The sequence below is a fragment of the Kogia breviceps genome, chromosome 7 (genome assembly GCF_026419965.1).
Source record: "Kogia breviceps isolate mKogBre1 chromosome 7, mKogBre1 haplotype 1, whole genome shotgun sequence".
Classification (NCBI taxonomy): domain Eukaryota; kingdom Metazoa; phylum Chordata; class Mammalia; order Artiodactyla; family Physeteridae; genus Kogia; species Kogia breviceps.
In genome coordinates this window covers 14,133,296-14,160,994 of record NC_081316.1, presented here as the reverse complement: position 1 = coordinate 14,160,994, position 27,699 = coordinate 14,133,296, and the positions used below count along the sequence as shown (strand labels likewise).

At 38.2% G+C, this 27,699-nt stretch overlaps 1 protein-coding gene across 2 annotated transcripts; it reads right to left on the bottom strand.

Annotated features, from left to right (window-relative positions):
• Positions 1 to 48: 48 nt before the first annotated feature.
• On the bottom strand, positions 49 to 24,188 carry LOC131760148 (organic anion transporter 7). 2 transcript variants are annotated; one of them, XM_059069958.2, is made up of 10 exons: positions 23,787 to 24,188; positions 23,016 to 23,119; positions 16,928 to 17,082; positions 16,657 to 16,825; positions 15,178 to 15,301; positions 4,269 to 4,384; positions 3,397 to 3,611; positions 1,685 to 1,793; positions 1,014 to 1,217; positions 49 to 109 (listed from the first exon to the last, which is right to left on the bottom strand). In XM_059069958.2, exons 1-10 carry the CDS (start codon positions 24,186 to 24,188, stop codon positions 49 to 51), a joined length of 1,659 nt encoding a protein of 552 aa, XP_058925941.1. The 2 variants fall into 2 exon arrangements, with proteins under 2 accessions (XP_058925941.1, XP_058925942.1); XM_059069959.1 differs by having other exon boundaries at positions 49 to 106.
• Positions 24,189 to 27,699: the final 3,511 nt, after the last annotated feature.

Genomic DNA, 27,699 nt, shown 5'->3' with positions numbered 1-27,699 from the left:
TTTCTTGTTTATCTTGCTCTTTGATTAGCAATTAGTTCCTGGAATCCTTTAAAACTGTGTCAGTTTCATGGAGGTATCTTCCTGCTTTGCTTTTCTTGAGCCTTTTCTCCTAGAGCAAATACAATGAAAACAACAAATGAACAAAATTTTAAAAACATGGAAAAACATTTATGTCCTGCATTCTTTAGAGCAAGCTGATTCTTGGTTCATGAGTTTTGATAAACACCATGACACCTGCCCTGAGAATTTGAGTAAATTTTGTGAAGAAAAAAGCCAAGCTCCCAGGGCAGAATCTGGAGAGGCAGCTTTGATAGTTTCAGTGCTCACCCTTGGACACCATGGTATTGGCTAACGGGGTCTCTGGAAGGGGCAAGGGAAGTATATAAAAGTTTTTAAACCCTTTCAAATTCTTGATCACTTAAAAACACCAATAACTACCACCCTTGTCCTCTCTTTTCGTCACACTTTCATTCCCAGTGAAAACCAGATGATCTGAATCTTACAGGCAGCACAATAGGACTCCTTCCCCTGAGCTATATTGTCATCTGTGCAAGGGGCTCTTGACCTCTCCCTGATCTCCCTCAGATCTTCAGTGACCAGGGCAGGTCACAGACCTGCAGACACCAGCAATCTCAGAGAGGTTACTGCCCTCACTGGGCTGAGGGCTGCCGGGATATGAGGGATGAGAATCTGGTGTCTGGATCTGTGCCTGTTTGGGAAACACTTTCAAGGGTGTGTATGTCACACTAGGGCATTAATTTTCGCTCCTTCATCACTGAACCTACTGGTGCCTACTGGTGTTGGTCTGTGTGGTCTAGGGAGGCTTGGGGGGGGGGGTCTGAGGTCACTGTGAGGAGGGATGAGGCTGTAGCTAAACCAAAGGCACTGACCACCTGGAGTCATCTAGGTGTAAGCCTTCTCCTGGGGACAATGACCCTGCATGGTGCCTTGGCCTCCTCAGCACAAACCTATATCACACAGCAACCCTAAGGGAGAGCCAGCGGTTTACTCACTCCTTTTCCACATCCTGGATGGAGTCAGGCAGAGGCTTATTCCTGGTTTCAGGAAGGAGTGGAACAACAAGGCCGGCGAGGACGGAGCAGCCTCCATAGATGATCCAGGGTAGGTGGGGAGAATACACTGTTAGGATCATCAAGAGGGGAGCCAGGGCTGCCCCAATATTAGAAGCAATTCCCATGAATCCTGAGGCTGTTACCCTTGGAGTGCAAACAACAATACAAAAATAATCTGGTATAAATCCATACAAGTAACTTGTGATTTATTATTTTGCTTTGATTATGGGAGACACTTCAGCAATATTTACATACATGAAGGCTGATGACATACTCTTACATTTAAAATATGCTCTTATTTGCTCACAAATTTTTCAAGTGCACAAGTGCATTAAGACATATTTTCATTATTTAAAAAATACTCTTACCAAGAGCACCTACCCTTTAACGGTTCCGCAGATTATGGGAGATGATACATTAAAGGGCTTAACTCATGCCTGACAAAAGTGAGATCTTAACAAAAATTTTGGCTATAATTTTTGTTATTATTAATACTATTTTAATCAATGCTTTTGATAATGAATCCGATTTGTTTTCTTTCCACTATAAGTCTTGATTAGCTGGGAAAGGTCTGTTTTGACCCCTGATAGAGCTTCCATGAGATTGTGTACCTGATAACGGTGGGGACTAGTTCATTTCCATGGGTAAAAGAACACATGAGAGCCATAGAAGAAACTGCTATTCCCAAAGTTGACAAAGCCACACGCAAGGTCTGTATTTCTGGAGAAGAAGACAAGTGAGACTCAGGAAATCTGAGTTGAAGAAATCACCATCCACCAAATTCGAAGTGAAAAAGACAGTTGGGGGACATCCCTGGTGGTCCAGTGGCTACGACTCCACAATCCCAATGCAGGGGGCCTGGGTTCCATCCCTGGTCAGGGAACTAGATCCCACATGCCGCAACTGAAGGTCCCGCACATGACAAGGAAGGTCCCGCGTGCTACAACTAAGACCTGGTGCAGCCAAATAATTAAGTAAATAAATAAATATTTTTTAAAAAAGAAAAAGACAGTTGGAGACATTTGCATGTGTTAAATACCTGGTAGAGAAAGCGCACAGGGGCAGAGAATGTGCACAGCCTAATAGCTGAGAAACGTGACATCTGTCTATTACAGCTTAAATAAGAAATTAAAAACCTGAGTTATTGCATTAACTCTTCCTACATATCAGAGATTTCAGAAATTTGCCAAAGATGGAGAGGGGAACAAAAGCCCAGCAAGAGTTTGCTTTCATTTACTCTGTCCAGTGTCTCCTCTGCCTTTCATGTATAACATAGGACTATCATAGGACATATCATCCATTACTGATGGATGTAAGACTCATCAATATCCTCCAGGAGTTCAAAACCTGGGTGTTTACACAGTATTGACATCGGGCTAGTAATACAGTAGAGAGAAATAAAAAAATGGGGCTCATATTAATGGATAAGCTGGAAAATTGCTTGATCTAGAATAATATTTGAAGATTTAAGAATAAGGATCTATTTTAGGGAAAATATAGTTAGACTCTGGAAACCTCTGAAAGGAAGTTTCAGAAAGTCAGTTTTCTATTCCATTAAAAAGTCACAAAAGCGTTACAACACGGGAGTGAGCTCTGTTGTAAGGCAGCAAATTTGCGTCGATGCTGATATTCAAGATGGGATCCTGTAATGTGCATCACTGCACTGGGAGTTAGCCGAAGCGTGGCGACCACCTGGGTTCCCCTATTTACATATGGTCATTTAATTTATTAAACTTGATTTTAAGAGAGGCTGTTAACAGCTTAATGCCTTTTTCCTACTCTCGGTACCTTCTATGCTTGAAGACAAAGGATTAAAAATACCTCAGAGTCAAGATGACACCCTGGGACCAGGGTTGCAGTTATGGCGACCTAATTCCAGACACAAGAGTGGATACATAGAATCAGGGAGTAAATTTTCACTGAAACTGTAGTAATAAGAAAGAGACCAGACAGAGGAAGTGACAGTTGTGTCCTCACATGGGATACAATGATATATAGTGACATAATACTGTCATTTACAGTTACAAGTGTGATTGGCCAAAGAGAAAGTGATTTATTGCTCTCCCAGAGAAACTGTCAGAAATAAATGGCATCAATTACCAAATACATCTCAGATATGATGAAGCCAACCATATGTCTGAACTGACTTTTACTGACCTTTGACTATTTCTCAGCCACTTAATGACAGAATCTATCCTAAATCCTCAGATTGGTTTTGGAAAATCCTTAGAACCCTAGTCTTCAATTCCTTCTGCCTTCAGATTCTGTCTTCAAATCTCTGAGGCAAGACATTTTCTTATTTCAACCTGTGCTCTCTTCTCACCTTGAGGCACAAATGTCATGGCCAGAATGGAGACTCCAAGGAGAAACATGAAGAGCGTCTGGCTTACTTGACGGCCCAGGTGATTCAGTGCCAAAAATGCAACATAATTGGCTGGGAGGTTGACTGCACCAAAAAGAACCTGGAACAGGAAAACATTGCTCCCCATGTACTGGAGGTGGAGAATCAGGCCAAAAAAGGCCATGAAGTTTGCAAATCTGTGGTGAACAAAAATGAAAGACACTTATCATAAGGTTTCGAGCCTTTGTCTTACAAATGATGATAATAAATATTAGCCAGGCAGCCAGTGGTTGGTTTTAAAGTATAAAAACATGGTATATTTTATGGAATAATTCCTCACAAGGTGATGATTTTAAAATTCTAAAATTGGAGCTCCTAACTATTGTTAAGTTTTGGGAGAGGGTTTGGAGTGTTTTTGTGGAGGATGCATGATGGAGCCTTCTAGTGTTTTAGCAATCTTTATCTGGGTGACTGTTGCATATTTACATATGGAAATATTCATTGAGCTGTATATTTTTGGCACTTTACTGCTTGTAATTTTACCTCCATTAAAATGGAAACAAACAAGTGAAAAAAGTTAAGGCCAATGTCTGTACCATGACTGAAGTCCTCAGTTTCCGTTTCCAGTGATGAGATTGGCAGGTGATACGATAAACAAAACTCTCTGTTGAGAGTTTATAGCTCTGGGTCAGTATTTTCCTAACCCTTTGACTACTCTAAACACAGCAATTATCATTATGGCTTCCTCTGTATTTTATCTCAAATCTGTTCCCACAACATGTTGTAGCCTTTGATATGGGATAGATTCATGTCTCCACTATTTTAACGTCCCTCATGCACTCTGAGAAGCCCACCTCACAAAGGACAGGAGACAGATTCTCTTACGCAGGCTGGGTGTGCGGAACAAGTCAAACGCAGAAGGTTTGGTCTGCGCGGCCTCCAGCTCCTCCTGCAGGATGGATCTCACAACCTTCAACAACAACAACAACAGACCGTTCAGTTGTCACACAACAGGCGGCCCTGTGAGGCCCTCAGCAGACGGCAAGGTAGATGATGCCTCTTTCTGTCTACCGGAAAATACAGCCACTGAGGACGTAATGACAGGAGTAAAAGTGGTATGAGTAGAGAATTACAGAGCTAAAGGGGACTGAAGGAAATGTTGTAGCAACAAAAATATTCAAGCACAGGATTCGAGAGGACTACAGGGCATCAGAAAGGGAGTGTACCTTAGATATTCAGATTAGAAAGGGACTCAAATGCAGAGTTGCTTGGATTATGTTCCAAAGCTCCATTTGTGCCAGATGGGCATGAAAGACCTGAAAACTCAGCTTGGTTATCAGCTGGCTGTCCTTTGCAGAGAAACTGTTTATCTCAGGAAAAAGAACATTTCCTGAGAATCTTTATTTGGGTGCTTTTCTCAGTCACTTTGGGGGAAATCCTGGCATGTTGTGCCTCCGTGAATGAGATGCCTAGAATTAAAACTGAGGATGAAATTAGGAGAGCTCTTGGTATAGAATGATTTAAACCCAGAGTTGGTTATAATCTGGAGTTACTTAGTAGCCCTGCAACGTGCTAGGGATATACCTTGAGGAAGGTAATTAAATATTTCTAAAACTCCATTTACTTGTCATTAAAAAGAATAGGTAGTAGAATCAGAGCAGGAGGAGAATAGGTGGAGAAAAATAATAGCATTTCCCTCACAAGGATTTCCTGGTCCATACATGAGGCTAAAAATATGCATAAGGAATTATACCCAGCATACCTCAGATACTTACTTATTAGTTATTCAAACAATATAGTCTTAATTCTTATCCCACCTCTACAAATGAAAACGTACCATGAAGTCCCATTGGAATAATTCCATGAGGAATTCAGAGAAATGAAAGGCCACCCTAACTGAAGACCTACACATGCAAGAATGTCCTTTCATTTAAAGAACAAGCCTAAATAGTGAAATATTGGACTTACACTTTTAGAAGAGAGGAGTCAGGATTGCATCTAACACCAGAATCCCATGACCACAGGCCATTGTCATGGATGATAATGCAAGAATGTGCTCAAATAATACTTTAAACTTGGGCTAGATGAGGGATGCGATGCCTGTAAGACTAGCCTTAAATTACATCCAATATCAAAATTAAAGTTTGGGATATGGTGTGGTTACTTTACGCTGGCCATTCATTTTTGGTGAGCAAGCAGAGACATGAATAGTGTTAGCAGATGTATTTGGGGGCTGATGCCAGATCACTTACAGGAACTCAAGGAGCTCCTCCTACCTGGTAAAATCCTTATTCAGGAGAAAAGAGGCCCATATTCAAATGGGAGCCTGCTGTATCTTCACTTTTTAAAAGTTACTTTTCTCTCTGATCTTCACTTCATTTTCTTGTTTAAAAAATGCTTTGTACCACTCATAACACTATCCTGGGGTAAAAAGCATGAAACAGCCCTCGTCTGAACCCTTGCCCAGTAGCGTTCTGGAATCAGTGTGTAAAAATTCACAAAAGCGCTTTGTTACATTTTTAAATAGTTTGTAAAGCAGTTGCCATCTTGTTGGTGGCATGAAACTCACTGTGGTGGTAATAGTCACAGCACGGAAATTGATAATTACCACAAATCTGAGATCTATGGCTTCTTTTCCTCTTGTAATGTTGTGTTAAACATTTACCAGCACACAACTGGCTTGACCCCTCTGTAAGCCATTTGGACTGCTCTCAACTGCAAATTTAATCATCTCTCTGCCTGGTTTAAACCTGGATAGTTCTACCTTAACCTGTAAGACCCATTTCAGATATAACTACTTCCAAGATGCATTCATTGCCCACATATCTGCAGTTCAGATTATATGTCCCTCCTTGACAGTCACATTCCACCCTTGCTTTAATTCAAAGAGACTTTATCAAGCCCATTTGACTTGTTGAGTGTGATCTTTCTGAAGATAGAAACTGTAGACTTTTCCCCTCCACGACGGTCACAGGATCTGTCATCAAGTAGTCCTGAAATAAATTTGGAAGGGAAAGAGGAAGACAAAAAGAAAGAGGAAAGACAGGGAGGGTGGAAGGAACTGGCTGAAGGTGGAATGCATTTAGAAGCGGAAAGATCTGAAATTCAAGAACCAATATAGGTATAAAACATTGATTTGGAGAGCTTTGAGAAGATGTTTGTCAATGAGATCAGAAATGGAGAAAATGGACATTTATTTCTTCAAAATTACAATTTATGATATTTAGAAAGAAACGTCTCTTAATGTAGAATAGTTGGGAAAACTCTGAAATTTTACGGATGTAAGAGAAACCTGTGGAGGATTCAGGGGAGAAATTTGTGTTGGTCTCTCACAGTTGCCATGTCACTTACCATCACATAAGTGTGCCATCATTAAGTTTGTGAGAATCGAGTTTCAATTGAATACTTTTTAATGGTTTGATTGGACAGTGCACCTTGGGATCCTTTAAGAAAATGTATTTCTTATACAGACTGAAGTGTACTTCAGGCTGGGCTACTGTGGAGCATGAGTTCTTGTGTTTCTACTGGGTCTGAAACAATTAGGACAACAGAAAAGAAGACTGAAAAAGACTGTACATGTCACACAGGAATAGGAGGAGGAAATTGGACAGAGCAGAGGTGAGAGGAGACTATCTGAATTTGGAATGTACAGAGTTTAGAGCAGGAAGGAAGGTAGATAAGACCACAATTGCATTGAAATACCAGAACCAGTAGAATGAAATGAGCAGGGGAGGAGGACAATTTATTAAAAGATAAAGAAGGAAAAGATGGAAAAATGAATCTGCCAAAGGATGACTGAAATAAGAACTGACCAAAAAGAAGTTGCCTGAGAAACACTGGTGGCTTGGGGTAGGGGCACTTTCTTCATAATCTTCATGTTTCCAAGAAGAAAGACTTTGAAAGAGTAATACTACAGACAACTTTATACCTACCCTCACTGCACCTGGAGGACTGAGGTATTTGACTGGTAAATTAGAAGGATGCAATGGATATGCTTCAGTGACCCAGAATGTCTTTAGAATGAAAATTCATTCAGATTTGCTGCCTGGGTCACCCCTTATATTTAGCAATGCAGGCTCCACATCTGTGGAAAAACCTGGCACTTGTGAATAAGTTCAGTTGTGGGTTGAAGTGTTAGCAAACTTATTGTTGCTTGAAATTTAGACATTTCCTCTATTTCAGTTTTCACTGTAGTGAAAAACATAATTTTTTATTGTCATCTTTCTGAGCACATTAACTATCCCTCAGTTGGGTGTGATTTAGGCAGAGGAAATATTTATCATTTACTGGACTCCAGGACAACCAAAACTGGATTAATCAATGGATTTTTATTGATATGAAGGGGAACAGCTTTAAGTAAGAAGGGTTGTCTGGAGTGAATGTGTTTGGCAATCTGTCAGATGGAGGTTAAACATGACTAAGACCAAAAATTTCTGAATAATCTTTACAAAATTTAAAAAATGAAATTAAGGCAATTTGGGGTACTCATTCATGCATAGAATCCAGTTCCTAAACCATATTTCATTTGTTCCTCTTGTACAATGTTGTCTTTCTTCTTCTTGGCACTTAGGTGATTGTCATTTGCCATTTACCCTGATAATGCATTGTTCCTTTCTTTCTTCCAACTCGTAACACTTATTTTTTACTTACCTGGCAAATAACTTTCCTGTAAGATTTAAGCTTTAATTCTTTGGATTGGGCCAACCTGGTAGACAAAATACTAGGTGCAGGCTTGGAACTAAAGATACTTCCAAGATGTTAGTTGGCCCAAAATAATTTCCTGTAAGTCAGGTATATATTGACACAGTCTCAGAGTGCCATAGAGCTGTACCTAAATTTCAAAATTTCTTTAAAAAAAGGACTATGCCAATGGTTCTTTATCATCTCAGGGTCTCTCAGGGTCACTGCCTCTGTGTAATAACCCCAGGCACCACGCCACCCTTCTCAGGACCCCAGCAACATGCCTGCCTGTGGATCCCATCACCAGACCTGCCTTTGGCCCATGACCAGCAGCAGGCCCATCCAGAGACCCTGAAATGAGACTTGCCTACCAACAACAGCACCTGTGGACCCTGGCATCTAGCGTGTCCACAGACAATGGCACCAGGCCTGGCCACAGACCCCAGAACAAGTTCTGCCTCTCCATGGACACTAGCATTGGACCCTCCCACCTGCAGACCCTGGCTGAAGGCACAGCCATATGTGGGCTGAGGCAGTAGGACCACTAATGAACCCTGCTAACTGGCCCATGTGTCTCTGCCAACTGGCCTGCCCAGAATTTCCAGTGACTGACAAAGAGCTTCCCTGACAAAGCCAGACTGTAAAGACTGGAAGAAATAACTGCTTCTTCATATGCGCAAACACAAATACGAGGCTGCAAGGATCACAAAGAATCAGGAAAACACGACATCACCAAAAGAACAAAATAAAGCAGTAGTAACCAATTCTTAAGAAGTGTAGATCTACAAACTGCCTACAAAGATTTAACAATAATCATAAAGAAGCTAGTGAGCTGCAAGAGAACCCAGAAAGACAACAAAATGAAATAAGGAAAACAACACATAAAGAATATAAGGAGTTCAACAAAGAGACAAAAACCATAGAAAAGAACCAAACAGAAATTCTGGAGCTGAAGCATATAATAAATGAACTAAAAAAATCAATTAAGAGCTTCAACAGCATATTTGATCACACAAAATAAAGGACCTATGAACTCAAAGACAGGCCATTTGAAATTATATATTCAGAGGAACAGAAAGAAAACAGAATGGAAAAGAGTGAAGACAGCCTAAGGAACTTATAGAACAATATAAAAAAAAAATAAATATACACATTATAGGAATCACATGAGGAGAAGAGAGAGAGAAAGGACCAGAAAGCTCATTTAAAGAAATAATGGATGAAAACTTCCCTTATCTAGGGAGAGTGGTGGATATTCAAATTCATGAAGCACAAAGGACTCCCAATAGGTAGACCCTAAAGAGGTCTACATGGAAACATATTATAACTAAATACTCAAAAGTGAAATATAAAGAGAGAATTTTGAAAGCAGCAAGACAAAAGTGACTCACCACACTCAACAAAACTCCCATAAGACCATCAGTGGATTTCTCAGCAGAAATTCTGTAGGAAAGGAAAGAGCGGAATAATATATTCAAAGTACTGAGAGAAAAACCTGCCAACCAAGGATGGAGTACCCAGCAAAAATGTCCTTTAAAAATGAGGAAGATAAAAACTTTCCCAGAGAAAAACTGAGGGAATTTGTCACAAATAGACGTGCCTTACAGGAAGGGCTAAAGGAAGTTGAAATGAAAAGGATACTAAACAGCAACATGAAAGCATATGAAAGTAAAAATCTCTATGGTTAAAGTAAATATAAGACAAATAGAGAATAATCTAATACCGTAATGGTGGCATATAAATTTCTTTAACACTAGTATAAAAGTTAAAAGACAAAACTGTTAAGAATAACTAGAGGGTTTCCCTGGTGGCGCAGTGGTTGAGAGTCCGCCTGCTGATGCAGGGGTCACGGGTTCATGTCCCGGTCCAGGAGGATCCCACATGCTGCGGAGCGGCTAGGCCCGTGATCCATGGCCACTGAGCCTGTGCGTCCAGAGCCTGTGATCCACAATGGGAGAGGCCACAACAGTGAGAGGCCCACATACCACACACACACACAAAAAGAATAACTAGAACCACAAAAATTATTAATAGATAGATACATGATTTGAGAGAAGTGAATTCTGACATTAATAACATCAAACATGTGTTTAGGGAAAGTAAAAGTATAGTTTTTGCTCATAATAGAATTTAAGTTGTTATCAGCTTAAAATAGACTGTTATAACTATAAGAAGTTTTATGCAAGTGTCATGGAAAAAACAAAGAGAAAACCTACAATAAATATACAAAATAAAAACAGAAAAGAATCAAAGATTGTATATCACCACAAAAAATCAAATCACAAGGGAAGATAGCAATAGAAGAGAGGAAAAAAGAACAATAAAACAGAGAAAAAACAATTTATCAATTGTAAGTACTTACCTATCAATAATTACTTTAAAAGTAAATGGATTAAACTCATCCATCAAAAGATATAGGGTGGCTGAAAGAATTTTTTAAAAAAGATCCAATTTTATGCTATCTGTAAGACAGTTACTTTAGATTTAAAAACACAGTAGACATAACGTGAATGAATAAAAAAAGACATTCCATGCAAATGATAACCAAAACAGAGCAGGGATAGTCAACTTGTATAGATAAAATAGACTTTAATCAAATACTGTCACAAGAGACAAAGAAGGTAATTTATAATGATAAAAGGATCACTGCAACACAAAGATATGACATATAACCCACAAAAATTGAATCAAGAAGAAACAGAGAGCCTCAATAGGCCAATAACTAATAAAGAGTATGTGACAGTAATTTTAAAAATTCCAGAAACAAAAGCCTAACACCATAGGTATTTACAGGTGAATTCTACCAAACATTTGAAGATAAATTAATTAGATATTAATTAATTAATACCAATCCTCTCAAACTCTTCCAAAAAATAGAAGACAGGGACAGTTCTAAACTCATTTTGTCAGACCAATATGATCCTGATACCAAAGTGAAACAAAGATACCATAAGCAAAGCAAAGAAAAGAAAAACGCAGGCCAATATTCCTGAAGAACATAGTTGAAAAAATCATCAAGATATTAGCAAACCAAATTCAACAGCATATTGAAAGGACCATGCACCATTACCCAGTGGGCTTTATTCCTGGGATGCAAGGATGGTTCAATATAAGCAAATCAATGTGATACACCAAATTAACAGAATGAAGGCTAAAGATCATGTGATTACCTCAATAAATGCAGAAAACACATTTGACAAAATTCAACACACTTCCATGGTAAAAATTCTCAACAAATTAGGTATTGAAGGAACTTACATTAAAGGCCATGTATGTAAAGCCCACAGCTAACATCATACTCTATGGTGAAAAACTGAAAGCTTTTCCCTTAAGATCTGGAACAAGACAAGGATCACACTTCAATGTAGGACTGGAAGTCCTGGCCAGAGCAATTAGGTAAGAAAAAAATAATAAAAGGCATTCAAATCAGAAAGGAAGAAGTAAAATTATCTGTTTGAAGGCAACATGATCTAATTTGTAGAAAACCCTAATACATATCCAAAAAATTGTTAGAACTAATAAAAGAATTCAATAAAGTTACAGGATACAAAATTAACATATAAAATCGTTATATTTCTATACACCAGCCATAAACTGTCTAGAAATAAAATTAAGAAAACAATCCTGTTTGCAGTAGCATCAAAATAATAAAGTATTTAGGGATAAACTTAACCAAGGAGGTGAAAGACTTGTATACTGAAAACTACAATCCCTGAAGAAAGAAATTAAGGCAGATACTAGAAAATTGAGAGACATCATGTTCATGGATTAAACAAATAAATTAATACTGTTAAGATGTCCATACAACACAAAGCAATATGCAGATTCAATAAATCCCTGTGAAAATCCCAATGGCATTCTTTACAGAAATAGAAAAAACAATCTTAAAATTCATATGGAAACACAGAAGGTCCCCACAGTCAAAGCATTTTTGAACAGAAACAAAGCTGGAAGCATCCCATATTCTGATTTCAAAAGATATTATGAAGCCACAGTAACCAAGAGTGTGATACTGGCACGAAAATAGACATATAGACCAATGGAACAGAATAGAGACCCCAGCAATAAACTCATGCATATACAGACAGTTGATTTCTGACAGTTGTGCCAAGAATTCACAATGGGGACAGGATATTGTCAATAAATGGTGTTGGGAAGACTGGGTATCCACATGCAAAGGAATGAAACTGGAAACTTACAATATACACAAAATCAACACAAATGGATTAAAGACTAAAATGTAAGATCTAAACTGTAAAATTCCTAAAGAAAACATAGGAGAAAAGTTTGTTGATATTGGTCTTAGCAATACTTTTTTGAATGTGACCCCAAAAGCACAGGCCATGAGCAGAAATAGACAAATCGTACTAAATACATCAAACTGAAAAGCTTCTACACAGCTAGGAAATAATTGACAAAACGAAAAAGCACCTACAGAATGGGAGAAAATATTTGCAAGCCATATGTCTTATAGAGGGTTAATATCCAAAATACATAGGAATCTTGTACAACTCAATAGTAAAAAAGCCAAATAACTTAATTAAAAATTTGGCATATGAACTGAATACACATTTCTGCAAAGACAGCATACAAGTGGCCAAGAGGTACATGAAAAAGTGCTTAACACCACTAGTTGATAGTGAAAGGCAAATCAAAATTACGAGTTATCACTTCACACCAGTTAGGATGGCAATTATTTTAAAAAGTAATTAGTGTTGGTGAAGATGTGGAGAAAAGGGTACCCTTGTACACTGCTGTTAGGAATGTGAAATGGTGTAGCCACTATGGAAGACAGTATTGAGTTTCCTCAAAAAATTAAAAATAGAACTAGTATATTATCCTGTAATCCCTCTTCTGGGTATATATCCAAAGGAATTGAAATCAAGATCTTGAAGAGATATCTGCACTCACATGTTCACTGGATCATTATTCACAATAGCTAAGATATGAAAACAACCTAAATGTCCATCCATGGATGAATAGAAAAAATATATATGTGTGTGTGTGTGTATACACATATATATGTAAAATGGCATATTATTCAGCAATAAAATGTGGAAATTCCACCCTTTTCCACAGCATAATGAACCGAGAGGTCATTATGCTAAGTAAAATAATCCATGTGCAAAAGAACAAATACTACATGATACCGCTTATACGAGGAATCTAAAAGAGTCAAACTCGAAGAAGCAGAGAGTAGAATGGTGTTTGCCAGGTGCTGGGGGATGTGAGAAATGGGGAAATGTTTGTCATAGAGTACAAAGTTTCAGTTGTGCAAGATAAATCAATCCGAGGGATCTACTTTACAGTCTAGTGTCTAGGGTTATAATACTGTACCGTATACTTAAAATTTGCTGTGAGGGTAGAACTAATGTTGAGTGTTATCACAAAAAAATAATGAATAAAGGGCAGAGAGAGTTTTAGGAGGTAATGGATATGTTTATTGCATAAACTGTGGTGATGATATTTAGATGTATACTCATCTGAAAATACATCAAGTTGTGTACATTAAATATGTACAGCTCTTTGTATGTTAATCATACCTCAATAAAGTGTTTTTAAAAAAATCTATCACACGTGTAATTGAACTTATTTGCAGAAATGTTATATTGCTTCTCTTTGGCTGTCTAGCTCCAGCACTCTTTTTCCTGTTAAATGAGGGCAGATGATTTCTCCTTGTCCCTATTAGCATTCTTTTCATTCTCTTATCGTTGCAAACAAAAAAGTTAACAGAAATACCATATGATCTGGCAATATCAATTATGGTTATATAGGCAAAAGAATTGTACACAGGATCTTGAAGAGATATTTGCATACTCATATTCATTGCCAGACTATTCACATATGGAAACAACCTAAATGCCCATCAATGGATGAATGGATAAAGAAAATGTAGTATATTCATACCATAGGGTATTATTCAATCATAAAGATGAGGAAATCCTGCCATATGTTATATCATAGATGAATCTTGAAAATTTTGCTAAGTGAAGTAAGTCAGTCACAAAAGGATAAATAGTTCTCAAATAAGGACAAATACTGCATGATTCTGCTTATATGAGGTATCTAAAATATTAAAGTAATAGAACAATAAGTAGAATGGTGGTCACCAGGGGCTGGGGACAAGGGAATTGAGAAATTGTTGTTTAATGGGTATAGAGTTTTAGTCATGCAAGATGAAAAAGTCCTAGAGCTCATTGTACTTACAGTTAACAATACTGTATTGTACAGTTAAAATTTTTAGATTTCATTCTATGCGTTTTGACCACAATAAAAGTTACTTTAAAATGTATGTTAAAATTTCTCTTTTTAATATTAAAGCTCTGTGAAAAATGGAATTCTGACTCATACTGCTATGCATGACCAAGCACCATGCCTACTACATTATAAATTTTCAATAAATAATTTATACATTCATGACATGATGAATGGTCTACTTTATGACATACAGCAGCGTCTGCCTTCCATACCTGGGGTGGAAAATAAAAAAAGAGAAAGATCTCTCTGAAGCTTTTCCACTCAGTCATGTTCTTGGAACTTGTAATAAGTAGAATGTAAACTCCACAAAACAGGGATTTGGACTATTGTGGTCATTACCATATTTCCTATATAGAACAGAATGCCCTTTCAGTAAATAATATGATTGACTTGACAAATAAGCCTCCTTATGTTCTATTCTGCATGGTCACTAAGCTGCCCTTCAACATGCCTTACTATCCTGAAAAAAAAACCATTGAAATGTTAATTGGAAAGAAATGGATTAGTTTTTGTTACTTTCTCTAACACAAAGTGAGATCAATAACAACCTTTACAATCATAAATACTGTACCATTTTTCTAGATTGCACATATATGCGTTATCTGCCTCTGTTGAGTAAAATATCTTCATCCAGTCCTTTTGGCATCAGCATCCTAATGTTCACTCAAACCATGTTGACAGCTATTGAAGACCAGGACAATGAGGTAAGAAGATCCCAAACCACACCAGTGTTCCCACCCTTTATTCACTTTATGGACACCAACTAGTGTATATGTCAGGTCATGTCTTTCCTATATTCCATAGCCAACTCCCTTTCCTGTTCACCTCCATGGTTAGAGCGTCTCCAGCATTCTTCCTTCCATTCTTATGAGCAGCTTTTCTAAGTTCCTTTAAGCCCTCCTCGGGTTTGTTGGTGATAATCAGCCACCGAGCAGACTCTGCCAGCCACCTGATCAAAGAAGAGGACAGAGGTGCCATCAACTTTTATTTGCACATTTTTTTTTACATAGGCTTTTTCCTGAAATGCCTCGCCCCTCCCATCTAATGCCTATCTCTTGTTTTGTTATACCAGGAAATATGAACTTATGTTCTTTTGTACCATAACTAGGAAGCTGTGAAGATAAGCTCTCCATGCAGTACACCTTCACTGCCGGGAATATAGAGTTGGAGTCATACCGCCCTCCCCCCATTATTCAGGGGGATATTACCAGTTTTAGCAAATAAAACACTGTGTTTGGGCTTCCCTGGTGGTGCAGTGGTTGGGAACCCGCCTGCCAATGCAGGGGACACAGGTTCGAGCCCTGGTCCAGGAGGATCACACATGCCGCGGAGCAACTAAGCCCGTGCGCCACAGCTACTGAGCCTGCGCTCTAGAGCCCACGAGCCACAGCTGCTGCGCCTGCGTGCCACAACTACTGCAGCTCTTGCGCCTTGGAGCCCGTGCTCTGCAACAACAGGGGCCACCGCGATGAGAGGCCCGCGCACCACAGCGAGGGGTAGCCCCCACTCGCCACAACTGGAGAGCCCGCACGCAGCAACGAAGACCCAAGGCAGCCAAAAATAAATAAATAAATTAAAAAAAAACAAACAACAAGAAAACCCACTGTGTTTAGTTAAATTTGAATTCAGATAAACAGTGAATATGGGTAATTCTTGAGTATGACTATGTCCCATGCAATATTTTGGACATACACTGAAAAGTATTTGCTGTTTATTTGAAATTTTACTTTATTGAGACACTGTATTTTTATCTGGTCAGTAAATAAAAATACAGAATTCTTAGGTAAATAGAGATTTCATATAAACAATGAATAGGGCTTCCCCGGTGGCGCAGTGGTTGGGAGTCCGCCTGCCGATGCAGGGGGCGCGGGTTCGTGCCCCGGTCCGGGAGGATCCCACGTGCCGCGGAGCGGCTGGGCCCGTGAGCCATGGCCGCTGAGCCTGCGCGTCCGGAGCCCGTGCTCCGCAACGGGAGAGGCCGCAGCAGTGAGAGCCCCGTGTACCGCAAAAAAAAAAAAAAAAAAAAAAAAAACAATGAATAATTTTTAGTGTAACTATGCTCCATACAATATTTGGCATACTATACAAAAAGTTTGTTGTTTTATCTAAAATTCAAGTTTAACTGAATGCCCTTGATATTATCTGGCAACCCTATCCGTTCTGCTTCTTTAGTTGTACACGGGGCACAGATTAGTAGAGGATGTGCTCAAGTGTTGACTAAGACCAACCAGAATTCTTGCATCCTAATTTCAGGTATCTTGCATCTAGGATCCTCTAAGACAAAGGAAGTAAGAAAGCTTATACCTTGAGGAAAGAAAGAAGACAAATAATGGTACAGAAAACACCAGCTGAAGGGTGTGCCAGTCTCGAATGGCAAAAGCTAGTCCTCCTAGGGCAATCTGTCCCATGCAAGCAGCACAGATTGACATGGTCATTCCCATGACTTGGAATCGGGGCACTGTCCACTCTACAACTGAAAGAAAACACAAACAGGATTTTGACTTCAAACAAAGTTAGAACTTCAAAGTCAAAGTTAAGGCTTGGAAAATGTCAAAGACCCAAAGTTTTGACTTACTAAGCACAGAAATATTTGTCAGGATGTTCATGGTAGAAAACCCAGCCAAGAAGCGTAGGGAGCAGTAAATGAGGAAGGTGGGAGCAAAGGCTGCACAGGTGTCAGTAATGGCGAGCTGGAGCAAACACCATCTGAGCATTAACCTCCTCCCAAACCTGAGAAATGGAAACAGGTTAGATATAGTAATAGTAACAACCTGTTGTAGAAATGAACAAAAAGAAGACACACTTTGAAATTTAGGGGATGTTTTGTTATTTTTATTTTATTTAAAAATTTTTCTGTTTTTCTTTTTTTCCCCAGTTTTATTGAGATATAATTGACATACAGCACTGGACAAGTTTAAGGTGTACAACATAATGATTTGCCTTACATACATCATGAAATGATTATCACAGTGTTTAGTGAACATTCGTCTTCTCATATAGATACAAAATTAAAGAAATAGAAAAAAGTTTTCCTTGTGATGAGAACTCTTAGGATTTACCATCCTAACAGCTTTCATATATAACACACAGCAGTGTTAATTATATATATCACGTTATACACTGCATCACTAGTACTTATTATCTTTTTTTTTTTTTGTGGTACGCGGGCCTCTCACTGCTGTGGCCTCTCCCATTGCGGAGCGCAGGCTCCGGACGCGCAGGCTCAGCGGCCATGGCTCACGGGCCCAGCCGCTCTGCGGCATGTGGGATCCTCCCGGACCAGGGCACGAACCCGTGTCCCCTGCATCGGCAGGCGGATTCTCAACCACTGCGCCACCAGGGAAGCCCTACTTATTATCTTATAACTGGAAGTTTCTACCTTTTGACTGCCTTCATCCAGTTCCCCCTCCCCTCATGCCCGACTCTGGTAACCACAAAACTGATCTCTTTTTCTATGAGTTTGTTTTTCGAGTATAATTGACCTACAACACTGTGTTAGTTCCTGTTACACAACATAGTAATTCCATATTTGTATACATTTCAAAATGATCACCACGATAAGTCATCTGTCACCATACAAAGATATTACATTGTTATTGACTATTATTCCCACACTGTACATTTCATACCCTTGACTCATTTATTTTGCACCTGGAAGTTTATACCTCTTAATCTCCCTCACCTATTTCTTTCCCCACGCACCTGTCCCCTCTGGTAACTACCTGTTGGTTTGTTCTCTGTATCTATAACTGTTTCTGTTTTGTTATGTTTGTTCACTGTTTTCCTTTTTAGATTCCACATTTAAGTGAAATCAGTATTTGTCTTTCTTTGTCTGAATTATTTCACTTAGCATAATATCCACTAGGTCCATCCATGTTGTTGAAAATGGCAAGATTTCATTCTTTCATATGTTTATATGTTTCATATATATATATAAAACATATCTTCTTTATCCATTAATCTATTGATGGGCACTTAGGTTGCTTCTATATCTTGGCTATTGTAAATAATGCTGCAATGAACTTAGGGGTGCATATAGTTTTTTGAATTATTGCTTTTGTTTTCTTCAGATAAATACCTAGGAGTGGAATTTGTGGGTCATACAATAGTTCTATTTTTAATTTTTGAGGAATCTCCATACTGTTTTCCATAGTGGCTGCACCAATTTACATTCCCACCAACAGTACATAAGCGTTCCCTTGTCTCCACATCCTCACCAATATTGTCTTTTTGATAATAGCCATTCTGACAGGTGTGAGGTGGTTTCTCATTGTGGTTTTGATTTGCATTTTTCTGATGATTACTGATGCTGAGCATCTTTTCATGTGTCTGTTGGCCATCTGTATGTCTTCCTTGGAAAAATGTTTATTCAGATCCTCTGCCCACTTTTTAATTAGGTTGCTTGCTTTTATGATGTTGAGTTCTATGAATTCCAGTATATTTTGGATATTATCCCCTTATTGTATGTATCTTCTCCCATTAAGTAGTAGCCTTTCAGTTTGTTGATAGATTCCTTCCCTGTGTAAAAGCTTTTTAGTTTGATGTAGTCCCATTTGTTTATTTTTACTTTTGTTTCCCTTGCCTGAGGAGACATACCTCCCACCACTCAAAATTACTAAGACCCATGTCAAAGAGTGTGCTGCTTATGTTTTCTTCTAGAAGTTTTATGGTTTCAGGTCTTACATATAAGTCTTTAATTCATTTTAAATTTATTTATGTGCTTGGTGTGAGAGAGTGGTCTAGTTTGATTCTTTTGTGTGTAGCTGTCCAGTTTTCTCAACACCATTTATTGAAGAGGCTGTCTTTTTCCATTGTATATTCTTGCCTCCTTTGATGAGACTAATTGTCCATATAAATGTGGGTTTATTTCTGGATTTTCTCTTGTGTTCCATTGATCTATGTGTCTGTTTTTGAGCCAGTATCATACTGTTTTGATTACTGTAGCTTTGTAGTATAGTTTGAAACCAGAGAGCATGATACTTCAGCTTTGTTCTTTTATCTCAGGATTGTTTTGGCTGTTTGGGATCTTTCATGTTTCCATACAAATTTTAGAATTATTTTTACTAGTTCTATGAAAAATACCATTGGTATTTTGATAGGGAGTGCATTGAATTTGGAGATTGCCTTGCGCAGTATGATCATTTTAACAATACTAATTCTTCCAATCCTTGAGGACGGTTTATCTTTCCATTTGTTTTGTTGTCTTCAGTTTTATTTATCAGTGCCTTATAATTTTCCAGGTACAGGCCTTTTACTCCCTCAGTTGGACTTATCCTTAGGAATTTTATTCTTTTTGTTGCAATTGTAAATGGGATTGTTTTCTTAATTTTTCTTTCTGATAATTTTTGCTTAGTGTATAGAAATACAACAGATTTCTGTATATGGTAAGTTCCCTACATATGAACAAGTTCCGTTCTGAGAGCACATTCGTAAGTCCAATTTGTTCTAAGTCCAACAAAGTTAGCCTAGATACCCAACGAACACAATCAGTTGTACAGTACAGTACTGTACCGTAATAGGTTTATAATACTTTTCAAACAAATAATACATAAAAAACAAACACAAAAATAAAGAAAACATTTTTAATCTTATAGTATAGTACCTTGAAAAGTACAGTAGTACAGTACAACAGCTGGCATACAGGAGCTGGCATCAAGTGAACAGGCAAGAAGAGTTACTGACTGGAGGAGGGAGGGGAAGTGGGAGATGGTAGAGCTGAAAGCAATAGGAGCAATAGGAGACTGAGTGCAAGCTGCAATTGCACTCATGGGTGACGTTGATGGCACAGCTTCTGGTTCCTTGCTAGATTCAATTCTATCTGCCCTCTTGAAGAAACAATCCAGTGATGTCTTGGTAGTAGATTTTTTTTTCTCATCATAGATGACACAGTTGCACTGGATTGCATTCTGAATGGCTGCTGCAAACTTCATGTACTGTTCTACATTTTGGTCCTGTGTCTCAAAAACTAACAGTGCTTCCTCAAAGAAAGAAAAACCCCTTGCCATTTCCTGCGTCATGAATCTCTTTGGTTCTTCAGTTACTTTTTCTTCATCTTCTCTCTCTTCGTCCTTTCTCTGGGCACGTTCGCATCTTTGAAAGTTTGCAACTTACTGTATTAATTTTATATCTTACAACTTTTGCCAAGTTCATTGATGAGTTCTAGTAGTCTTTTGGTAGCATCTTTCTGATTTTCTGTGTATAGTATCTTGTCATTTACAAACAGTGACAGTTTTACTTCTTCCTTACCAATTTGTTTTTTTGTTTTTTAATTTTTTAATTTTTTTTTATTTTTTATTTTTTAAACATCTTTATTGGAGTATAATTGTTTTACAATAGTGTGTTAGTTTTTCCTTTACAACAAACTGAATCAGTTATACATATACATATGTTCCCATATCTCTTCCCTCTTGCATCACCCTCTCTCCCACCCCTCTAGGTGGTCACAAAGCACAGAGGTGATCTCCCTGTGCTATGCAGCAGCTTCCCACTAGCTATCTAATTTACATTTGATAGTGTATATATGTCCCTGCCACTCTCTCACTTCGTCACAGCCCACCCTTCCCCCTCCCCATATCCTCAAGTCCATGCTCGAGTAAGTCTGTGTTTTATTCCCGTCCTACCACTAATCTCTTCATGACATTTTTTTCCCTTAGAGTCCATATATATGTGTTAGCATACGGTATTTGTTTTTCTCCTTCTGACTTACTTCACTCTGTATGACAGACTCCAGGTCCATCCACCTCATTATAAATAACTCAGTTTCATTTCTTTTTATGGCTGAGTAATATTCCATTGTATATATGTGCCACATCTTCTTTATCCATTCATCTGTTGATGGACACTTAGGTTGCTTCCATGTCCTGGCTATTGTAAATAGAGCTGCAATGAACATTTTGGTACATGACTCTTTTTGAATTATGGTTTTCTCAGGGTATATGCCCAGTAGTGGGATTGCTGGGTCATATGGTAGTTCTATTTGTAGTTTTTTAAGGAACCTCCATACTGTTCTCCATAGTGGCTGTATCAATTTACATTCCCACCAACAGTGCAAGAGGGTTCCCTTTTCTCCACACCCTCTCCAGCATTTATTGTTTGTAGATTTTTTGATGATGGCCATTCTGACTGGTGTGAGATGATATCTCATTGTGGTTTTGATTTTCATTTCTCTAATAATTAATGATGTTGAGCATTCTTTCATGTGTTTCTTGGCAATCTGTATATCTTCTTTGGAGAAATGTCTATTTAGGTCTTCTGACCATTTTTTTATCGGGTCGTTTGTTTTTTTGTTATTGAGCTGCATGAGCTGCTTGTAAATTTTGGAGATTAATCCTTTGTCAGTTGCTTCATTTGCAAATATTTTCTCCCATTCTGAGTGTTGTCTTTTGGTCTTGTTTATGGTTTCCTTTGCTGTGCAAAAGCTTTTAAGTTTCATTAGGTCCCATTTGTTTATTTTTGTTTTTATTTCCATTTCTCTAGGAGGTGGGTCAAAAAGGATCTTGCTGTGATTTATGTCATAGAGTGTTCTGCCTATGTTTTCCTCCAAGAGTTTGATAGTTCCTGGGCTTACATTTAGGGCTTTAATCCATTTTGAGTTTATTTTTGTGTATGGTGTTAAGGAGTGTTCTAATTTCATACTTGTACATGTAGCTGTCCAGTTTTCCCAGCACCAGTTATTGAAGAGGCTGTCTTTTCTCCACTGTATATTCTTGCCTCCTTTATCAAAGATAAGGTGACCATAGGTGCGTGGGTTTATCTCTGGGCTTTCTATCCTGTTCCATTGATCTATATTTCTGTTTTTATGCCAGTATCATACTAACATGATACTATACTTAGAGAATCATAAAGATGTTACCAGAAAACTACTAGAGCTAATCAATGAATTTGGTAAAGTTGCAGGATGCAAAATTAATGCACAGAAATCTCTGGCATTCCTATGCACTAATGATGAAAAATCTGAAACTGAAATTAAGAAAACACTCCCATTTGCCATTGCAACAAAAAGAATAAAATATCTAGGAATAAACCTACTGAAGGTGACAAAAGACCTATATGCAGAAAATTATAAGACACTGATGAAAGAAATTAAAGATGATACAAACAGATGGAGAGATATACCATGTTCTTGGATTGGAAGAGTCAAAATTGTGAAAATGACTCTACTACCCAAAGCAATCTACAGATTCAATGCAATCTCTATCAAACTACCACTGGCATTCTTCACAGAACTAGAACAAAAAATTTCACAATTTGTATGGAAACACAAAAGACCCCGGATAGCCAAAGCAATCTTGAGAACGAAAAATGGAGCTGGAGGAATCAGGCTCCCTGACTTCAGTGTATACTACAAAGTTACAGTAATCATAAGTGTTTCTTTTTTTTTTTTTTTTTGCGTTACGCAGGCCTCTCACTGCTGTGGCCTCTCCCGTTGCGGAGCACAGGCTCTGGATGCGCAGGCTCAGCGGCCATGGCTCACGGGCCCAGCAGCTCCGCGGCATGTGGGATCTTCCCAGACCGGGGCACGAACCCGCGTCCCCTGCATCGGCAGGTGGACTCTCAACCACTATGTCACCAGGGAAGCCCCATAAGTGTTTCTTAATGGTAGAATGATTCATGAGTTCATGAAAATACCTGAGTAAAGAGAGCTGTGATCCAGAGACACTCACCTGTCTGATAAATGGCCATATATGATGCTTCCCACCAGCATTCCAGCCATGAATAAGAATTTGGCCATTGATTTTAGTGACTGAGATTCACATACCAGGTCCCACTGGAAGAGAAGGAAACCAACAAAGGAGAGATCCACAACTTATAACCTCTCCGTGGAAACCTGATTGAAACTGTTTAAATGATTTCTTTATTTCAGCACTTTTTTCCTCTCCACCTTCCTTTTTTACTTTAGTTGACTTTTATCAGCTTAAACATAACTTCCTTTAGGAAGCCTCCTCTAAACCTGTTGGTTATATTTATGCCTTTTAAGATTCCATAATAAGTGAACCTCAAACTTGGCCACAGAGTGCAATTATTTGAGGAGATTTAAAAATTTACTGATGCTAGAATTTCATTACAGATCTTCTCTTATGGTTGCTCTGGGGAACAATGCTTGGAGGTTTTGATCAATATCCCTGATATTTCTAATTTTCAAGCCAGGCTGAGCATTACTGACCTTTTAAACACATCGCATAAATTACTTGCTTAACCTTTGGTCTTTTAAATAATAAAAGCCATATAATAGCAAGGTCACATCTGTTTTTGAGTTCATTAGTCTCATTAAATATATAGGTGTCTGGCATTCAGTAAAGAATTAATTAATATTTGCTGAAAGAATGAAGAATGAGCAGCTAATAGTGACTAAAAATTCTAGAAGCTTGTTCCTTCCTCTGTTACCCTTAAACACCCAGACCATGCACTCATAAGATGTAAATGGGGCCTCTTACCTCAGTCACGACAGTGGAGGAGAAGGAGCTTTGGTCATACACCCAGCCCTCCACACAGGGTTCTGTGTCCAGGTCACTAATGTTGGGGAAGGTCCCGTTCAGGTGAAGGAGCTGCCACTGGGGGAGGAGGAAGCGACGACACTTCTCTGGCCTCAGGTTTGAGTCCAGTGGGATGGAGATTCTCAGGAGGGTATCTTGGCTGAGGGTCCCAGTGCCATTAGCAGAGTCAGTGTCATTGTCAAGGATGTGAACCCAGCAGCGATGACCAGGAACAGCTGCAGTGAAGTTCTCCAATAGAATATGAGGGTACACTATGAGGCTGGAGATACAAAGGAAAACCATCTGAAGGATCTGGAATCTCCCCAGGCCTCCAACTTGATCCAGGAGATCCTGAAAGGCCATTGAGCTGAGCAGTGATCCCCAAGGGGAGACAAAAGGACTATTTAGAGAAGTTCAAAGGGAGAAAAAGTTTCCTTTCACTGTGTCACACACTAAGTGTGTACCGATTCTGATCTCAGTGTTAGCTCAATGGGCCCTGTCTCACCTTCACAGCAAGGCCATGGAAGCTATTTCTCCAACTTGTTTGGGGATCAGGTCGGTAACTGTCTTCTTTAAAGTCACAGAGAAATACTTTGCTGAGATGCTTCCAGCAATTGACAAAACTGTTTAAAGGTCTACTTTGTGAAAATTCTTTTTGTCAGCAGTGTCCCAAAGTGACATTGGACTTTGAGCTACACATCTGTAAATAAAATAAAATAAACCTGCTACATGGTTTGCAGTCCCTTTCAGAACATGTCATTTGTCAGACTCGAAAGTGAAACGTTTTTTGTTTTTCTGCGAAAAGTACTGAAAGTAAGTGCTTTGCTTTTTAATACTGACTTTTGATTAAAAGAGTTAATGAAAATAGTCCTGAGTTAATTTAAAGCAAGTGAAATATGATACAATATTTTTCTTTTGGTAAATGACATTATTCTGCTTAAAGTCAAATCAAACCATGATTTCACATTGAAAATAAATTACTCATAGTGGGGGCAGGGTGGGTAGTGATAGAGGGCAGAGGGCTAAGTCAGTGGTAAGTGCATAGAGAAGTTTATTTTTTACAGGCTTATAGAGTCATTTGGATAACATTTGTGAGGACATGTTCTGTTCTAGGAATACAGCGTTGTGTTAGACAAGGTCTTTAAGTGTAAGACTATGGTGAGTAAGGGAGAGGTATGTAAATAACTACAATCTGATATTATAAAACATATATATGGCAAATGCACAATGTGCTATCGAAGAACTGAAAAGCAATATAGGAAAAATGTCACCTTTGTTAGCACTAAATCTTCCATTAAAAATTCTTTTGAAGCCTTATTGTGATATAATTCACATAACACATAATTCTCTTTAAAATATACACTTACATGGTTTTTATTTGTTCACAGTTGTGCATCTGTGACTACGCTCTCGTTACAGAACATTTTTGTCACCACAAAAGAAACAAAAGAAATCCATCCTTTTTCAAATTCTTTTCCCATTTAGGTTATTACAGAATACTGGGCAAAGTTCCCTGTACTATACAGTAGGTCCTTGTTGGTTATCTATTTTAAATATAGCAGTGCGTAAATGTCAATCTCAAATTCCCAATTTATCCCTTCCCCCACCTTTCCCCTTTGGTAACCATAAGTTTGTTTTCTAAGTCTGTGAAACTGTTTCTGTTTTGTAAATAAACTCTTTTTTTTAAAACATCTTTATTTGAGTATAACTGTTTTACAATAGTGTGTTAGTTTCTGCTTTACAACAAAGTGAATCAGTTATACATATACATATGTTCCCCTATCTCTTCCCTGCATCACCCTCCCTCCCACCCTCCCTATCCCACCCCTCTAGGTGGTCACAAAGCACAGAGGTGAACTCACTGTGCTATGTGGCAGCTTCCCACTAGCTATCTAATATACAATTGGTAGTGTGTATATGTCCCTGCCACTCTCTCACATCGTCATTGCTTACCCTTCCCCCTCCCCATATCCTCAAACTCTTTTGTATCATTTTTTTAAAGATTCTGCATATAAGAGATATCATATTATATTTGTCTTTCTCTTTCTGACTTACTTAGTATGATAATCTCCAGGTACATCCATGTTGCTGCAAATGGCATTATTTCATTCTTTCTTACAACTGAGTGATATTCCACTGTATATATGTACTACAACTTCTTTATCCATTCCTCGGTTGATGGACATTTAGGTTGCTTCCATGTCCTGGCTATTGTAAATCTCATTGTAGTTTGCATTTCTCTAATAATTAGTGATGTTGTACGTCTTTTCATGTGTTTTTGGCCATCTGTATGTCTTCTTTGGAGAAATGTCTATTTAGATCTTTTGCCCATTTTTTGATTGGGTTGTTTGCTTTTTTGATATTGAGCCACATGAGCTGTTTGTATATTTTGGAGATTAATCTCTAGTTGGTCGCTTCATATGCAAATATTTTCTCCATTCTGTGAGGTGTCTTTTCGGGTTTTTTATGGTTTCCTTTGCTGTGCAAAAGCTTTTCAGTTTAATTAGATCCCTTTTGTTTATTTTTGTTTTTATTTTCATTACTCTAGGAGGTGGATCCAAAAAATATTGCTGTGATTTATGTCAAAGAGTGTTCTATGTTTTCTTCTAGAAGTTTTATTGTATCTGATCTTACATTTAGGTCTTTAATCCATTTTGAGTTTATTTTTGTGTAAGGTGTTAGAGAACGTTCTAATTTCATTTTTTTACATGGAGCTGTCCAGTTTTCCAAGCACCACTTATTGAAGAGACTATCTTTTCTTCATTGTATATTCTTGCTTCCTTTGTCATAGATTAATTGACTATAGGTGTGTAGGTTTACTTCTGGTCTTTCTATCCTGTTCCCTTAATCTTTATTTTGGTTTTTGTGCCAATACCATACTGTTTTGATTATTGTACATTTGTAGTGTAGTCTGAAATACTATTGGTAATTTGACAGGGATTGCATTGAGTCTGTAGATTGACTTGGGTAATATAGTCATTTTGACAATATTGATTCTTCCAATGCAAGAACATTCATATATCTTTCCATCTGTTTATGTCATCTTCAATTTCTTTCATCGGTGTCTTACAGTTTTCAGAGTACATGTATTTGGCCTCCTTAACTAGGTTTATTTCTAAGTATTTTATTCTTTTTGATGCAATGGTAAATGGGATTGTTTCCTTCATTTCTCTTTCTGATCTTTCATTGTTAGTGTATATGAATGCAAGAGATTTCTCTGTATTAATTTTGTATCCTGCAAATTTACTGAATTCATTGATGACCTCTAGTAGTTTTTTGGTAGCATCTTTAGGATGTTCTATGTATAGTTTCATGTCATCTGCAAACACTGACAATTTTAATTCTTTCTTTCCAATGTGGATTCCTTTTATTTCTTTTTCTTCTCTGATTGCTGTGGCATTTGCCTTATATATTGACTTGCTCCTATGTTGGGTTCCTATATATTTACAATTGTTATAACTTCTTCTTGGACTGATGCCTTGATCATTATGTACTGTCATTCTTTGTCTCTTGTAACAGTCTTTTTTAAAAACAGCTTTATTGGAGTATAATTGCTTTACAATGGTGTGTTAGTTTCTGCTGTATAACAAAGTGAATCAGCTTTACGTATACATATATCCCCAAATCTCCTCCCTCTTGCGTCTCCCTCCCACCCTCCCTATATCACCCATCTAGGTGGTCACAAAGCGCCGAGCTGATATCCCTGTGCATTGCAGCTGCTTCCCACTAGCTATCTATTTTACATTTGGTAGGGTATATATGTCCATGCCACTCTCTCACTTCATCCCAGCTTACCCTTCTCCCTCCTGTGTCCTCAAGTCCATTCTCTAGTAGGTCTGTGTCATTATTCCTGTCTTACCCCTAGGTTCTTCAT

Bases quoted from the DNA above. Each gene is read 5' to 3' on its own strand.
- LOC131760148 (XM_059069958.2), bottom strand. From the start codon at position 24,188: ATGGCCTTTCAGGATCTCCTGGATCAAGTTGGAGGCCTGGGGAGATTC. The intron at 4,385-15,177 runs GTGAACAGGAAA...TTGTTGTTGAAG, and splicing joins GAGACGCTCTAACCATGGAG to GTTGTGAGATCCATCCTGCA. The intron at 110-1,013 runs GTGAGTAAACCG...TATTTGCTCTAG, and splicing joins ATCCAGGATGTGGAAAAGGA to GAGAAAAGGCTCAAGAAAAG.